Source organism: Mustela lutreola, chromosome 9 (genome assembly GCF_030435805.1).
Source record: "Mustela lutreola isolate mMusLut2 chromosome 9, mMusLut2.pri, whole genome shotgun sequence".
NCBI classification, from domain to species: domain Eukaryota; kingdom Metazoa; phylum Chordata; class Mammalia; order Carnivora; family Mustelidae; genus Mustela; species Mustela lutreola.
This window is the reverse complement of record NC_081298.1, coordinates 126,012,322-126,029,667: the sequence shown is the minus strand read 5'-3', so window position 1 is coordinate 126,029,667 and position 17,346 is coordinate 126,012,322. Positions and strand designations below refer to the sequence as shown.

At 39.6% G+C, this 17,346-nt stretch overlaps 1 protein-coding gene across 3 annotated transcripts in view; it reads left to right on the top strand.

Annotated features, from left to right (window-relative positions):
* Nucleotides 1-17,346, top strand: part of SELENOI (selenoprotein I) — a 41,667-nt gene continuing 24,321 nt past the window's right edge. For all 3 annotated transcript variants that reach the window (XR_009344373.1, XM_059132438.1, XM_059132439.1), the window contains exons 1-3: nucleotides 1-179; nucleotides 16,315-16,383; nucleotides 16,871-16,979. Coding sequence is in view for 2 of the 3 variants with exons in the window: in XM_059132438.1 (XP_058988421.1) it covers nucleotides 123-179; nucleotides 16,315-16,383; nucleotides 16,871-16,979 (235 nt within the window). In the remaining variant the exon portion in view is untranslated. The remainder of the gene's footprint in view (nucleotides 180-16,314; nucleotides 16,384-16,870; nucleotides 16,980-17,346) is intronic.

The window sequence follows — 17,346 nt, the reverse complement described above, 5'->3', positions numbered from 1 at the left end:
CGCGGCTCCACCTCTTTAGCCTGCTAAGTCTTCCCATCCTTGCCCAGCTGGTGTGGTGCTGGTGTTTCCGCACCTCGTCGCGTAGAGTCGCTGCCGAGTGGGCGCTCGGTGTTCGGGTCGTCATGGCTGGTTACGAATACGTGAGCCCGGAGCAGCTGGCTGGCTTTGATAAGTACAAGGTAGCGCGGGGCCCCGCGGACGCCCCTCTCCCCCCCTCTTCCCGGCCTCTCCTAGGCGGCCGAGGGGCAGGCGCGGTCCGTGTCACCTTGTGCCGCGTGGCTCCGAGCGGACTGGCGGGCGTTTCTCTGGGGAGGGGGGGGTCCTGTCGAGACCTGGAGCTTTGGGGTCAGGGTGCGTGGGAGCGTCCTAGGCCCGCCGCCTTGACTCCGTACCTTCCCGGAGGATTGCCTTTTCCTTAGGAGACCGCTGGACGAGAGTGGAACCAGGGAATTCCTTGCGCTGCTTTACTTCATCATGATTATTTTTAGCGGATGCGGTTACCTACGTGGTGTCTTAATTGTCTTCATTTTAATGAAGTTTCCACCCGTCTCTTTCATACAACTCAGATGGAGATGGCTTGTGGCAGAGAGGCCCGGGGAGGGGGAGTAACTACTGAGGCCGTGCTGCTGATGCACTCCACTTCTACGCCCAATGAGGAGGCTTCCTCAGCCGTAGCTTGTGGCGCTTGGGCTGCCCGATGAAGTAAAGGTGCACAGAAGGAACTGTGTAGTAGAAAGAGCGCGGGCTTTGGAGTCCGTAGAAATCTGATACCAAACTCTAACTTCTTTACGTGGCCTTGGGCCAGGTAATAGTCCCTATGGTGCAGAGTGATTATAGGAATTTGCCAAGGGACTGACACATAATGGGCCTCCAGTAAATGCTGGTTGTTCACTTTCCTCCAACTCTGGTTTTCCTCCACTGCTCTCTTATCAATGAATGACTCCACTGTCCATCCAGTTTTCAGAGCCCGAGATCTGGGCTGTAACCTTTCATCCTTGCTATCGGTGTCAGTTTCGCTCTCGATTCCTCTACCTCACCCACCAGCCAGTGAATCATCAGGTTCAGTACCTTCTGTCATTTTTAGCCCAAGCTAGAAGAGTGGTTCCATTACCACTCATCCCACATGCAGTGTAAGTAGCCTTTTTATTTTAGAATATTTTTAGAATAGATGTGCAGGAAAAATCATGAAAATGGAATTCCCTTATGTCTCAGACCCAGTTTTTCCTGTTACTAACATCGTACGTTAGTATGATACATTTGTTATGGTTAATGAATCAATATTTACACATTAATAACTGAGGTCCATACTTGACCCAGATTTCCCAAGTTTTCACCTAATGTCCTTCTTTCCTGGGATTTCATCTGCAATACGACATTTCATTTAGTTGTCCTGTCTCCTTAGGCTTCTCTTGGCTGGGACCATTTATCAGACTTTCCTTCTTTTTGATAGCCCTAGTAGTTTTGAGGAGTTCTGGTTATGTGTTTTGTAGAATGCAAATTTTCTCATGGTGAGGCAAGGGTTATGGGTTTTTGGGAGGACAAGCACAGAGATGAAATGGCATTCTCATTAGAGTACATGCTGTCCATATGACTTGTCACTGTTGATACTGACTTTGATCACCCGGCTAAAGTACTGTTTGTTAGGTTTCTCTCTGTAAAGTTACTCTCTTTGGAAGGAAGTCACTATGAACCCTCCCTTGGCAGTGGAGAGTTATGTCCCACCTCTGTGAGGGCAGAGTATTGGTATAATTTGTTTGGAATTATGTATGGGAGATCTGTCTTGTCTTCCCATTGTGTATTTGTCCAATCATTTATTTATATCAGCATGGATGCATGAATGTTTATTTTATACTTTGGGTTATGATTAAGTAGAACTTTATTTTGTTGCTCGCATTTGCTTTTGCCCTTACAGTTTTTTCTTTATGGTAGTGATCTTTAAAAAAAAAAAAAAATGTGCTTCTGGTCATATTACTTTTTTGCTTAAAACCCACCATGTCTTCCCATTGCTCTTGGAATCAAGTCCCCAAAATTGATAACATGATCTACACGTCTCTGAATCATATGTCTGTCTTCAGCTTCACATGCTCCTCACTTTCTGCTGCTGCTGGCATTAGTAGCCATCTCCTCCCCTTCTCCCCTTTTCTTTTTCAGATCTTTAAGTAATGTTGTTCCAGCTGCCAGGAATGTTGCTTCCTTTCCCGTTTATATTCATCTTTATGTCTTCACTTAAATGTTATTTCCTCAGAGAAACATCCCCCAAGCTCTCCTCTCCCCTTAAGCATGCTCTCAGAGTACCCTCTGCTCCTTTATGGAATTTGTTGGTGTGTCTCCCTATTAGAATGTAATACTCAAGTGGTTAGACTTGGTTTATGGATCACCATGGCCTGATCACAATACTACTACGCATACTAGGAACCCGGTAGATGTGTGGAATGAATGAATAGCTGAAAAAAATCATAATGGATTTTCCCTAACTGGAATCGGAAAAACTGTGAAGGACCTTAGCAAGTCATATGGGGCATGCCTCTGCTTTTAAGAAACATGGTGTCATACAATTTTGACCTGAGGTGCTGAGATGTATTAAAATTTAAGTGAAAAGAAGTTTCAGAGCCTTCTTGTAACCTTGGCCAGGACTTTGTAACTTCATTAAAGAAGGTTATTAACCCAGACACCTCCTGTTTTGCCTTCAGCTCTACTGCTTCCTGTTATCTCTTTTGCGCTGTAAATATTGACATATAAAAGTTTTTCCTTACTAGGATCTGGCTTTCTGGGTTTACGTGCCAATAGAATAGCTGTTTTCAGTTGCAGCAGTGTCTGTATTATGGAATCCACTTTTTCTTATAAGCAGTGTTCCCTAAGTTTATATTTCCAACTAGATAGGTGTTCTAATTTACAGGAAATTTGAGTGTCCTTTTTTATTCCTATCTTTTCCCTTTTTCCGTTATCTGACTCACTTCCTGTGTCTGACAGCATATTTCCTATCATCCTGGAAAACAAAGGTCAGTTTAGCAAGTGTCCAGTGTTCACTAAAATGTAGTTTGTTGATTTTATTCTAAAAAAGGAGGGCCACAAATTATAACCGAAACTACTTCTAGTAGAGGGTACTTGGTATTGTGTTCATATTAAAATTATGAATCCAAAGGTGTCCAAAGGAAAAAATCTGTGTGGTCGGTTTTACTGGAATGTGAATTGTACCTAGAGGTACTTTCTAAAGAACACACATACCTCTTGTGTGGTCTTCAACAGGAAGTGCTTTATGAGTGCTTATTGAATTAAAACAGCTTTCGAAGCAGATCATCTCATAAATGGGTAAAGACTCAAAATAGTCAAGAGATCTTTATTCCCTGATCTTTATTTCCTGTATATTACAGCAAAGAGATGTGAGAAAATTTGATACTGTAAAAGCTGCTGGTATAAAAATTACTTTTGAATTAGTTTAATTTCTTTGTCTCCCTAGAGGTACCTCTGAGAGCTACAGTTGGAAACCTGGCAGTTATTCAGAATAACCACCGAGAGGGGTGCATATGTGGGTGGTAATTAGATTTCTGTAGTAAGAAACTAAGATGATTGCTTCTCGGTGCAGAAGAGAGCATGGGATGGATTGTATGTTACATGTTGTCTGTTATGTGTTGTGTTCTCCATTTGTTACCACAATTTTATTAAACAAATGAATAATTAGTTGAGAGTCTGCCTTCTCTGTTAGGATATGAGCTCTGAGAGGATAGGGCCTATAGGTATCTTATTCAACATGACCAGGGTATAGCACATGAAGAAAATAGGTGCTCAACAGAGATTTATTGAAGAAATGAAAGTGCAAAAGAATATATACCATTTTGGAAGTATGGTAAAAGGGAGCTGTGCATCTCCTGGATATCCGAAGAATACTTCTGTATTTTGAATGTGAAGATGTCAGGGGTTTAACTGCCATTCTCTCATGTTGCTTCTTGAGAGGCTTATCATTCCTCCTTTCTACCTGTCCATTCTTTGGACAAGTCTTTACAGTTGAAGGATTTTCTCGATTATCTAAGGGTGAAACTTCTATTATGGTTTACTTAATCTGACCTAGGGGAGGCATTATTTAATTGCTAGTGTAATGGCTAGATCCAAATTGTATCATTTTGCTTCAGAGAGGAGGTAAGTGCTCTTCAAATGTCTTGCTTGGTTTCAAGAATATAATTTTAGGATGAATTGGTTTCAGTTATTTTGTTGTTGCATGTCAACAACAACCAGATTATAGGAGCTGTAATAATTGTAAATTTATTAGTATAACAGTTAACAGGTTGTAAAGAGAGACTGTGTGCAGGAGAGCAGTGGAATGCAAAAGGAGTGGAGGCCTGAGAGTATTTTCTAGGAACCATAAGAACGTAGATATTTAGGCATGATGGTGGAGAGGCAGGAGATGAGGCTGAAGAGAGAGATGGGGTCCTGTCAAGAGGGGATGCTTTGATGGAAAGGACTTCTAGATTTTACCCTGTAGATCAGTGTTTCTGTGGCCCAAGGACTATCAGCATCAGAATCACTTGGGGAAGTGTTTAAATAGCAGATTCCTAGCCTCACTTTGGGAGATTCTGGGTAGATTAGTATTATCTGCATGTTAAATATCTCAGGTGATTTTTAGGCATGTCATAATGCTATAGGTTTGGGGGAACTGCTTGATTTTAAACAGGATCAGATTTTAATTTTAGGAAGCTTACCCTGGCAGCTTGTAGAACAATGGGTAAATAGAAAGATAATAGTAATCTTTTGTGCAAGGGACTTCTCTTGGACGGGACCAAATGGTCTGGTTTGTGGACTAGGAATCAAAACAAAGAAACTTCATGCTGCAAAGAAGTATCGTTTGTGGAAGAATTATCCTCCACTAGAGGAATATTTCTGTAATGATTTCAGAGAATAGAACACTTGTCTTCTGAGGCAGAGTAGACACATGAGAAATTCTTGATCTTTTGATTTGCACTTATGATTGCAGGCCAGCTACAGTATACCACGTTAATTATGGCAGTACCTAAATATGTTACATTTAATTCAGACATAACTTATCTTTAGTTGTGCTTGGTCTCCTTGAGTAGATTGAGGGAGCTGTCCTTTCCCACCTGTAGATACATTCATAATGGATGTAATGGATACATCCATTAGTGACCCCATTTAAAAAAAAAAGATTTTATTTAGTTATTTGACAGAGAGACACAGTGAGAAAGGGGACATAAATAAGGGGGGAGTGGGAAAGGGAGAAGCAGGCTCCCTGCTCTGGGAGCCCAGTTAGGGACTCAATCCCAGGACTCTGGGATCAGGACCTGAGCCAAAGGCAAACGCTTAACCAACTGAGCCACCCAGGGGCCCTTTTTAAAAGATTTTTATTTTTAAGTAATCTCTTTAGTGGCCATAGATATAGAATTATAAATGCCTCATGGAAAGAATTATTTAATGCAGTTGACAGAGGCAGAGGAGTCTTTCAGAAGGAGTGAAACAAGGATGGATGGGGAACTTCTGTAGAATGAGAGGGAGAGAGATTAAGTGGTCGGTAGAAGGTCACCACATTTTTAGGTGCTGTTTGGAAGAAACATCTTGACTTGGTTCTTTTACTGCTTTCTGAAACATCAGTTCACTGAGGATGGCTTGTTTTTCTAACACCTGTAATGCTTAAATTTGCCCAGTGTGTAAAGGAAAGTTGGAGCAGATGTACCAGAGAGACTGAAGGGGGGAACCAAGGCCCAGAGACCAGGAAGACCATGGTAAATTAGACATAAGGAAGTGGCTGAGCCTAGTGAGCTCAGTGAAGGAAAGTTGAAATGGCAAGAGAAATATTTTAAATACTGAGTAATAATAATAATAATGATAGCAAATGTTTATATAGGCATTGCTTTAAGTGTTTTTACATATATTATCTCATTTAATATTCACAGGTGCCTTAGAAAGTAGAGCTACTGTTATTTTACTGAGGCACAGAAAATTTAACTTGCTAATGGTCCCAGAGCTGAGATTTGAACCCAGGTATTCTGAATTAGGAGCCCATTTTCTTCATGCTGTGCTTCCTCTCAAATCTAAGAATTAAAGATAAGTTTTGCCTTGTAGTTGTTGGATATTTGTACCAGATATCGAAACATTAACGTAAAGACCTTCAGTGACATGCTTAATTGGGTTTGTGTCTAATGTGTGCAGGTGGGGAAAATGTACAGTGAAGAAGAAAGAACTATTTTTGTTTTCTTTTCCCCCATTTAAAAATTATTAGTGGGGGCAGGTGGATGACCATATTTTCTAGTCTTAACATTTTGCTGAGTATTAAGAACATGTCATATACTAGTAGCTTTAATTGAGATAAAAGTCTTTTGATTAAATAATTAGGTTTGGGATTAATATTAAGTTAGAAAGAAACCACGTGCTAGTGTTTTGACTTAAAGTCATCTCTAACCAGATTTCTGCATCTGTGAAATGAAGGAGTATCTGCCTCATAGGATCGTTAATCAAAACTGAATGAGTCAATATTTGTAAAATGCCTGGCACATAGTGCTTTATTAATATTAAGTAAGAATAAAACTTGACATTTGTGCTTCTCTGTTTGTGGACACTGGTTAACATACAGCATACACATGTGTACCCATATCCCAGGAAGTTCTACCAAGAGGAAGTATATTTTAGGAAAGCAAGTTAAGGGTGACAACTTAATGGAGAGATAGGAAGAGTCACAGAGAGAAACGTTGACTTCAGATTTCTTCTTCTCTTTAATCATATATAATAGTACAACATGCAGAGTCAGTAAACTTTCTCAAATATTGCTCTCCTAATTAAGGATCTGCAGTCTCCTCCATATATTTATCATGTGTTTGGTATCCAGATTTCTCTGCAGGGATTTCAGGTTTCTTCATTAAATGATCCCTCCTTTCGTCCTGTCATCTCTTGTTAGAATTTATTGTAGATTACTTAAGTTTAGCAAGCAAACCTGTTTGTCATCATGACTCGCTTGTTTTTTACTGCTCCAGCTTCTCCAATCATCTGTCACTGTCTTCCAACTTGTTAGTAGATGTAAGTGATAATATTGACTGAAATGATATCTCATTGTCTACAGAGTCATCTTTTCTGTGACTGTAGTTCCTAAAGTCTTGTATTGATAAAAAGTATTTTAAGAAATTTAAAATTTTTGTCCCAGGATTATTTGAAATCCTCCCCCACCTTTTTGGACTTTAAGTTTAGGTTTGGTGAATGTTTCTGTCTTGCATGTAGTAAATTTAGTGAGTACTTGCTGGATTTTATAATACCTTTTCTCTTGCTTGCAGTGCAGTATTTGAAGTTACCATAGGGAGGGATAGGTGTTGGCCACTAAACTAATGGTGTGGTTTCTCCTTCAGCCGAGGAGTTGTGGGAGTGCCATCAATCTTTGCCTTCACCAGAGCAGTGGTCCTCAAACCTGAGTGTGCTGCAGAATTACCAGGAGGGTCTGTTTTTTTTTTTTTTTTTTTTTTTTTTTTAATTTTTTATTTTTTATAAACATATATTTTTTATAAACATATATTTTTATCCCCAGGTCTGTGAATCACCAGGTTTACACACTTCACAGCACTCACCAAATCACATACCCTCCCCAATGTCCATAATCCCACCCCCTTCGACCCAACCCCCTCCCCCCGGCAACCCTCAGTTTGTTTTGTGAGATTAAGAGTCACTTATGGTTTGTCTCCCTCCCAATCCCATCTTGTTTCATTTATTCTTCTACCCATTTAAGCCTCCATGTTGCATCACCACTTCCCCAGGAGGGTCTGTTAAAAGAGATTGCTGAGCTGCACTCCTAGAGTGTCTGAGTCTGTATGTCTGGGGCAGGGTCCCCAAATGTGGGTTCAGTTTGGTGACTACAGTTTGCGAACCACCCCATCGAAGAAATATTCAATTATATTGCAATCTGAAGAGGAGTTAATAAAACCCAGAGGTGGATATAAAGGAGTAAGAAACTATTACCGTAATGAGTTAGCTCTCAAGCATCAGGTAGTCTTGATTTTGTGGAGCCTTAAGATATCTCTGAGCAGAAAAGAGGATGTAGCGCTTTCAGAATTGTGCACTGGTTTCTTATTGCTGGGTTACAAATTATCACAGACCTGGTGGCATAAAACAACACACATTATCTCACAGTTGCTTGTGAGTTAGGAGTTGGCAGCAGTTAGCCGGCTCCTCTCTCTGTTCAGGGTCTCACCAGGCTGCAGTTAGGGTGTCAGCTGGGCTGTGTTCTCATCTGCAGCGTGGGGTCCTCATCCAGGCTTGTGTGGTGTTGGCAGCGTGCAGTTCTTCCCAGTCGCTGAGGCCTTTAGCTCCCAGGGCTCTCCCACTTTTCCCTGCCACATGGCCCTCACCATACGCAGTTCACGTCATTGCTGCTTGCTTCTTAAAGGTCAGCAGGAGACTCCTCCACGTTGCTAAGATGAAGACTTCTATTCATGGAAATGATATCTTATCACGTTTGTCATGGAACGTATCCTAATCAAGGCAGTGACATCTGTCACCTTTGCTATATTCTGTTGGTTAGAAACTAGTTACCAGGTCTGCCCTCAAGGGAGTGGAATGAACCTTCAAAGGGAGGTGACTGCTTATAGAGGGGCTTGACTCACTGGGGATTACTTTAGGATGTGTCTGCCATAAACTGGAAGACAAATTTTAGAGGCTATTATGAGAATAATGATTTCAGTAAATTGGGTCCAGGTAGATCATAATTGTATTTTTTTTTTTTTAAGATTTTATTTATTAATTTGATAGAGAGAGATCACAAGCAGGCAGAGAGGCAGGCAGCGAGAGAGGAGGAAGCAGGCTCCCTGCTGAGCAGAGAGTCTGATGCGGGGCTCGATCCCAGGACCCTGAGATCATGACCTGAGCTGAAGGCAGTGGCTTAACCCACTGAGCCACCCAGGCGCCCCTCATAATTGTATTTAAGCCAAGAAAGGATAGTCTGGTTTCAGACAAAGTGATCAATTTCATAGACATGTTCCAGGATGAATCAGAAAGGACTTACAGTTTAGATCTGCTTATTAGCCGTTGTAATCCTTGAATTTTATAGTCTCTTCATGTGTAATATAAGTAGGAATAATCTATCTTACAATATCAAATAAGAGAACAGCTGTAATTGTCTGTGGAAACTGTAAAACATACAAATATAGGCACAATATTATTATTATTATTATTATTTTTTAAAGATTTTATTTATTTATTTGACAGAGAGAAATCACAAGTAGATGGAGAGGCAGGCAGAGAGAGAGAGAGAAGCAGGCTCCCTGCTGAGCAGAGAGCCCGATGCGGGACTCGATCCCAGGACCCTGAGATCATGACCTGAGCCGAAGGCAGTGGCTTAACCCACTGAGCCACCCAGGCGCCCTATAGGCACAATATTATTAAATGGGGAAGAGTAAGAATATCCCCTCGTGAAGTTAAAAGTTGCTGTGGACTAGTCCCTAGGGGAAAGCAGATTTGGTGAAGGGAATAACATTTCTTCTCATCATTGATACCTTAACTCTATACTGCTACTTAAATAAACATGCAAAGTAGTTCATGCATTTATGCATTCATATGTATAAACATTCAAATATGTTTATTGAGCTCAGGCTACTGTGTGCCAGAAGCAGAAAAGATTAAGTTGTGAAGTTTTCTCCATTCTCTTAATTGTAAGTTTCTTTATATCCCAGTGCTCAGCGAGTCCTGCAATTTTATGTGAAAGGCTGCTCTTTTGATTGCCTTGGTATTTGTTGAGTGAATAACGATTTTTTAAATAATTGAGATCCCTCGTTTTATGTTTCTTGCTTAAAGTGCCTCACCTGGAGGATTGGAATGCCATTGCTAAAGAACTCTGCTCCAGGAGTGGCTGGTGGGATACATGTTGGCCACAGTGGATTCTGCTCCTGTAAAGACTTAAGACACCTAAACATAATTGAGCCATGAGTCCTGTCAGCGAGGTTCTGACGTCAGTATCATACCCCTGTGCTATACCAGACACTGAGCTTCATTGTGCAGGGGGAGAGAAGAGGGAGTTGACACTTTCTGTCCCTGTTTTAAGAAAGGTTGTTAATGTGTGTGTTGCATTTTAGAGATGTCTGAAAAGTTGGTTTGAGCAACAAATATAATTTCATATAACCCAGTTGTGAACTAAAATTGGCTTTTTATGGACATCTTCCTTTTTACTCTTAAAAACTTGGATAATTTTGAACTCAAAAATTTTGGGACTAATTAAAAGAAATTCGAAGTATCATTTTGAGTTGGGTTGCATCTGAAGTGATTAATAGTAAGTGTGGTGTATGAACTGTAACAGTGTGTAGCAAGCCACACTTTACGGATTACTGTAGTTAATGAAGTGTGTTTTATAACTATAAGGCTTCAGGGCACTGGGTGGCTCCCTTGGTTGAGCAGCTGACTTTTTTTTTTTTTTTAAGATTTTATTTATTTATTTGACAGAGAGAGATCACAAGTAGACGGAGAGGCAGGTAGAGAGAGAGAGAGAGATAGAGGGAAGCAGGCTCCCTGCTGAGCAGAGAGCCCGATGCGGGACTCGATCCCAGGACCCTGATATCATGACCTGAGCCGAAGGCAGGGGCTTAACCCACTGAGCCACCCAGGCGCCCAAGCAGCTGACTCTTGAAACAACATCAGTTGTTGTAGATTGTAGGATCAGGCCCCACGTCAGGCTCCTTGCTCAGTGGGAAGTCTGCTTGAGGATTTTCTCTCCCTCTCCCTCTGCATCTCCTCCCACATGTGTTTTTTTTTTTTCCCTTCCTCTCTCATAAATCTTTTAAAAAATATATAAAGCTTGGGACGCCTGGGTGGCTCAGTGGGTTGAGCCGCTGCCTTCGGCTCAGGTCATGATCTCGGGGTCCTGGGATCGAGTCCCGCATCGGGCTCTCTGCTCAGCAGGGAGCCTGCTTCCCTCTCTCTCTCTCTGCCTGCCTCTCCATCTACTTGTGATTTCTCTCTGTCAAATAAATAAATAAAATCTTAAAAAAAAAAAAAAAAAAAAAAAAAAAAAAAAAAAAAAAAAAAAAATATATAAAGCTTATATTTCAGATGGGTAAAGACAGACCTTATATTAAAATCATTTGACAGTGAGAGTCCTATTTTCCTTATATTGTTTAGAAGACAAACAAAGTAGGGGAAATCTGCAGCTCAGTATAGTAGTAGAGCATTACTTGGGACAGTGGCCCTGGTCTAATTAATAATTTGTCCAAAGGTCTGTACTTAATCCAAGGGTGTGTCAGTTTTCTTATCCGTACAGAGAAGGGATTTGAAATATAGTACCTTTTTAAAGGGAACACATCTATGTCCAAAGAGGTGGTTTCATAGTTTTCCTTTCATTGGAGCCAGTTTCCTTCTTAAATTAAGGGGAGTCTCACATTTTTAATGTCACTTCTCAAAAACGTATACTTCGCAGCACATTTGGAAGTAATTTAGAAGTCACTGTACTGCTAACCCTAACCCTTAGTCTAACCCATAATCCTTCCACCTGATGTGCTTTAAGTCTTGTAACTGGCCTCTATTTGCACTTTGGTCCCTGTCCAGTTCTTTTTACACTGTAATCAGTACGATCCTTTAAAAATGTAAATCAGGATGTGCATTGGTTTAGAATAAAATCTAGCTCACTGTGGTCTTGCTAGGTGGTGTAGGCCCACGTCTCCAGTCTCATTTCCTGTCATTCTTCCTGCTCACTAAGCTATAGCTGCATTAGCTTTCCTCCAATATTTCAAGTATTTCTAGCTTTCTGGTCTTAGCACATTTTTGTTCTCTTTGCTTGAAGGTATCTTGGCATGTACTCCCTTCCCTGCAATACCTGTGTACCCCCCCTCCACACACACACAAATGCACACTGCCACATGTATATTCTTTATTTTCTATTTCTTTTTAGGTATTTTACATATAAATTCACAGATCTTAAGTGTCTAATGAATTTTTACATATGTACATACCCAAATAACCACCACCCACATCAAGGTACAGAATTATTTCTGGCACTTCAGAAGGCCCCCTTCAGTCTCTCTCATCAAATTACTATTATTACTTCTTATGTCATAAATTAATTTGTTTTTGAACTTGATACAAATGGAATCTACAACAGCATGTTCTCTTTAGGGTCTCTCTTCTTTGACTCATTATAGTGTGTCTTGCGTTCCTTATCTGTCTTCTCATCTTGGACTCAGCTGAGTATCCCCTCCTTAGAGAAGCTTTCTCTGAACACTCTGACACTATGTACACTCTCTGCCCTGAGTCCTTTTGCAAAATACCCTGCTTATTTCTTTCACGGTATTTAACACAACTTGTGATTAATCCTTGTTTTCGTGCTTCCTATCTCACAATGGGCTATGGACTTGGTTAACATAGGGAACATTCTGCTCTTGTTCATCGTTGTCTTCACTGGGCCTAGTAAAAATTTGCCTGGCACAGTTGTAGGTGCTCAATCATAAATACCTGTTGGCTTACTGAATGAATGAATGAATGAAGAATGAAATCTGCTTTATTTTCTAACTTGTACTGAAGTAAAAAAAAAAAAAAGAGTTCTGAAACTTCTTAATTTTTGGCAAAATGTTATCTAAAATAATTCTGATCTTACTAAGATTTTATGAAAATTTTCTCTTGTGGGAAAAATAGACTAATTGTCACAGATGGCAGGATAGAATTCTATACCCAATTAAAAATTATTAAATGTACTTGAGGGAAGTGTTTAGAAGTTCTGTCTCAATCAGCATTTTTACAGAGACTTAGGTGAAGGCATTATTATCAGCATGACCGATTTACATGCGGAGATTTTGAAGAGGCGTAGCTCTTACCTTGCGTAAGTGAGTGAATCTGAAGAGCTCTGGAGGGGATAGAAAAATGAGTTGAATCTTGTAAGATGAAATGTTATAATGGTAAATGTACAGTCTTGTCCTTAGGTTCCAACAGTCATCCTCACGTTAGCATGGAGAAAGGTGGCTTAGTCGTCCACCTGCGCATTTGTATTTAAGTCTGCAGAATGATTTTGTTCCCGTAGGAAATTAGTATGTTGAGTATCAGAGGAATATTGAGGAAGAGGGCCTTGTGGTCATGTTCTCTCTACTCAAGCACCACGTGAAATGTTTCTTATGCCCTGGATCATGTTTGTATTGGTTTAATTACAAAGTGGATTTCCTGGAGCACCGGTTGTCAAACTAAAGCCCTCAGGCACCTGTTTTTGTGAATAAAGTTTTACTGGAACACAACTGTGCCCACTTGTTTACTCTTTTTCTTTTTTTAAAAAGATTTTTATTTATTTATTTGATAGAGACATAGCGAGAGAGGGAATACAAGCAAGGGGGAGTGGGAGAAGGAGAAGCAGGGTTCCCACTGAGCAGGGAGCCTGATGCGGGGCTCGATCCTAGGACCCTGGGATCATGACCTGAGCCGAAGGCAGATGCTTAATGACTGAACCACCCAGGCGCCCCTGTTTACCTATTTTGTGTGACTGCTTTCTTGCTTCAGTGGTAGTGCTGAGTGTTTATTACAGAGACCATGTGGCCTGCAGAGCCTTAAATATTTACTATCCGATGCTTTCCTTGAAAAGCTTTCCTGCTTCTGGTCTAAAGTATAAGACCTAGATGAGGAGACGTTTGAAAGCATGGCAAGAGGAGCAGCAAGAGGAATGTGAGATGTGTAAGCAGGTGAAGAGAAGATATAGGTGTGACGGGGGAGCAGCCTCAAATAGTTGAAGCATGGTTATTGGGAAGAAAAATTGGACCCTTGTCTGCTTAACTTTGTAAAGCAGTATGAAAACAGGATGGAAAATATGGAACAAGGAGAGGGTTTTGAAAGTATATAGAAAGTTGGTTTAACATGGGTTGGGTTTGCTTCTGGAAATAATGAGTTTTTTGGCACCAGAGGCATTTGAAAAGAGGACAGATGTCTGCTTTCCCTGTTTGCGTTGATGAGGGTCAGGTGTCTTCTGAACTCTTGTGATTCTGAGATTTTGCCTTGGAATGATTCTCAAACCCAGGCTATGGTTTTCAAGCATTTCTCCAGGGTACTAGCTTCATCTGGCCTTGCAGATTGGAGATCAGGCAAGCCACAGTGGGCCTTAACAGTGGCTTATCTACCTGGTTCAGGTGTTCAGATATATACCATTCCACCGGAAAATAAAAATATATATAATAAGCTTTAACAAATACCTAAATCTAGTTTAACATCTCTAAAAGTTTATTATTTATTTATTTTTTCATGCATGTGGAAAGTTTGAATGATTCTTTTTTCCTGTTGATTCACAACACAATTTTAAGTTTCTTTGTTTATACTAAGTGATATGTGATATCGAAAAATACTCCCGTGTGTAAGGCTAGAGCCCAGAGTGTTCTTTAGGTTTATTGTTTGCTACCTTTTGTGATCTCATTTTACATTTTCTTGCTGTACTTGAGCTAAAGGTGAAACATTTACTTGGGCAAACTAACCTTGTATTTAGCTCTGCATTCTTTTCATACTTCTGGTCTCCTGAAGTAGAAATTTAGAGGTAGAACTTCACAATTTAAAAAGAGGAGCTTTTCAAATGAAAATTCCACCAGTTAAGGGTCTTCTTTTAGATCTGAATTCAAAAGATGGAAAGCTGTTGAATGAGGCTCATTCAGCAAACATTTGAATTAAGAACATTATACTTTGTACATCGTATTCGGTATTCATGGGATGTCTTAAACAGTTGCCTTCTGACTTGGACTTCTTACAGTGTTCTTCACAGTAGACGGTGTGCTTGAAATGTATGGTTTCCCCATTTATCTGACCTGCTGGCTAGTCAAGTCGGTCTGGATGCTGGCTCCTGTAAGTGGAGATCAGGACCCTCCCCCTTGTCATTGGCAGCCTCTATTGGTTCCCTGTCCTTAGGTCCCAAGACTTAAATCCACGTAGCCCTGTCAGCTGAGGACCCCTTCGTTCTGTAGAGGTGTAGATGCAGTGACATTTGTTATGTGGAAAAGCTTTGTAACCTGTGGGAAACTGTGCAAGTGCAAGGTGATTTTAGGAAGAACATAACTCGCATTTAAGTAGTCTCCTGGCTGCGCAGCCTGTCCCTGCAGCCAGTGGAGGCACGCTGGGATCTTCACCGTTTTCCTCCCCTGGTCTAGCTCAGATCCGTTGTCCCAGTTATCCCATTTCAGGCAGAATGGGTTGGAGAAAGGGAGGCACTCAGACATGGGAGTCTGCTAAATCATTTGACTTACTAGTTAACTGTCTTTGCTAGCAGTATTTAACATACTTCTCTGCATTTACTTTTTTGTTCCATCACACTTTGGAGTCTTGAAACATTGATGAGAAAAGATTTCGTGCATATTTGGAAGCATTCAGGAAGAAGTTTTGACCTTTAATTATGATTTTTTAAAAACTTAGATAATTCAAATGCTTACTACCTCTTTTATGGACATACTAAGCGTTACTATAAAACACAAAACTTTTTTCAGACATTGGACTATTGTGATGTTTAAATGTCAGCTGAATGAGTTAGGTGGTATTCCCACTCTCTGAGGTGGGAATTATCCCTTACCCATGATCTCTTCTTCCCCACACCTAGTGGAGTGCTTATGACATGCCGGGTACGCCAGTGTGTGTGTATCTGATGAATAAGTCATTGATGTGACTCTTAAAATTATATGTATGTCTGTATGTATAAATACAGATATTTGTTAAAATTTCCTTTGAATTTTTATTAAATAGCTCAATAATTAGGGAATAAACTGGATCACCACAGAACCCTAACCTGTTCTTACCTTCCTTTGGTTATTTATGCAAGCTGTTTTTCTGCTGTAAAGGGATCTGTCATCCTTTGGTGGTTAAAAAACATTTAAGAATATCTAGTACTTACATAGCACTTACCATGCGCAAGGTACTACTTTAAGTGTTTCACGCATATGATTAATTTACTTAATTCTTATGGCAGTCCTTTGAGGAAGAAGCTGTGCTCCTCATTTACAGGTGAACAAACTAAGGCAGAGATTAAGTAACTTTCCCAAAGTTGCACGTCTAGTAAGTGTTTTAGTGGTGGTATAAGGAGGTGGAGAAAATCTGTGTTGGAATGTATACAGTGTGCACATTTTGATCTTGCATTGTAAGTGAGGTCTTGTAAGTAGTATAAGTTTCTCTACTGAAACATTGTAACATTATAAAAGTTGAATGAATGAAGAAAAGATGCCTGGCTGTACTTGACCATCTTTGTCCCATTTATATTGTTCTTCCAGTTTTGTTATTTAGATGAAGACATCATGTAAATAGACATAGTTTCTAGGTTATTTTTGTAATACTATTTTCACTCCAGAAATACTGTTCTGTTTGCTAATGTGCAAGGATAACTGAATATTTTCTTTCATTTCTTAACAGTACAGTGCTGTGGATACCAATCCACTCTCTCTGTATGTCATGCATCCATTTTGGAACACTATAGTCAAGGTAAGATGATTAATAGGCTTGTACTTATTATGTTTTAGTAAGTTTTAAATATTTTATGGAGTGTTATGGATGCAACTGTTTGTTTAATAAGAAAGATAATCTAGAAAAACTAGCTCTCCCATCCTTCTTTTCCCTTAGTCACATACCTTTTGATTTATCTCCCTGTTGGCGTATAAGCTTATACTGTAGAATTTATCATTTTTATAAAATGAATTTAAAATTTTCCCAAGTAAATATAATGTTATTATTATAAAAGTTTGTTGATTATGGAGTTATTTAAAATACAGAACATAGAAGAAAGATGCTTATTTTTATCAGCGGGCATTATGGTTTATATTTTAATATATAATAACAATATATATATCATATATATGTATGATCTTTCAAGTTTATAGCCTTTATTATGAATTAAATTTGCATCTTGTGTAGTGGCCAGAGAGATTCCTTTACTTTAACTATTTTGTAATTACTTTGGAAAAAAAAATAGGTATTTCCTACTTGGCTGGCTCCAAATTTGATAACCTTCTCTGGCTTTCTGCTGGTTGTATTCAATTTCCTACTTATGGCATACTTTGATCCTGACTTTTATGCTTCAGGTAAGATTACTACTTTACTATAAAATTTAAAATGTCTAAATGGAGAAAAATGAGATGTGGTTATTTTCTGGTTCTATTCATATGCTTGTATTTTGGGGAAGTTTTACATACTATAAGAGTATGTAAAATGTTAGGAATTGGGTGTAAAAGCTAAGTAAGTTGTATTTTCACAGTCTGTTATGGTTGTTTCCATTAAGTTCTGGAAACCAGTTTGGCTCCTTAATTTAGATATGCTGTCTAAAAAGCAATGAGGTTGTGATAAATAAAGAATAATTGGATTTATAAGAAGACAAACATTAGGATTATGACACTTTACCTGAAAGTGAATATGAGCAGGGTCCAGCATACTTAACAGTTCCGGAAATAT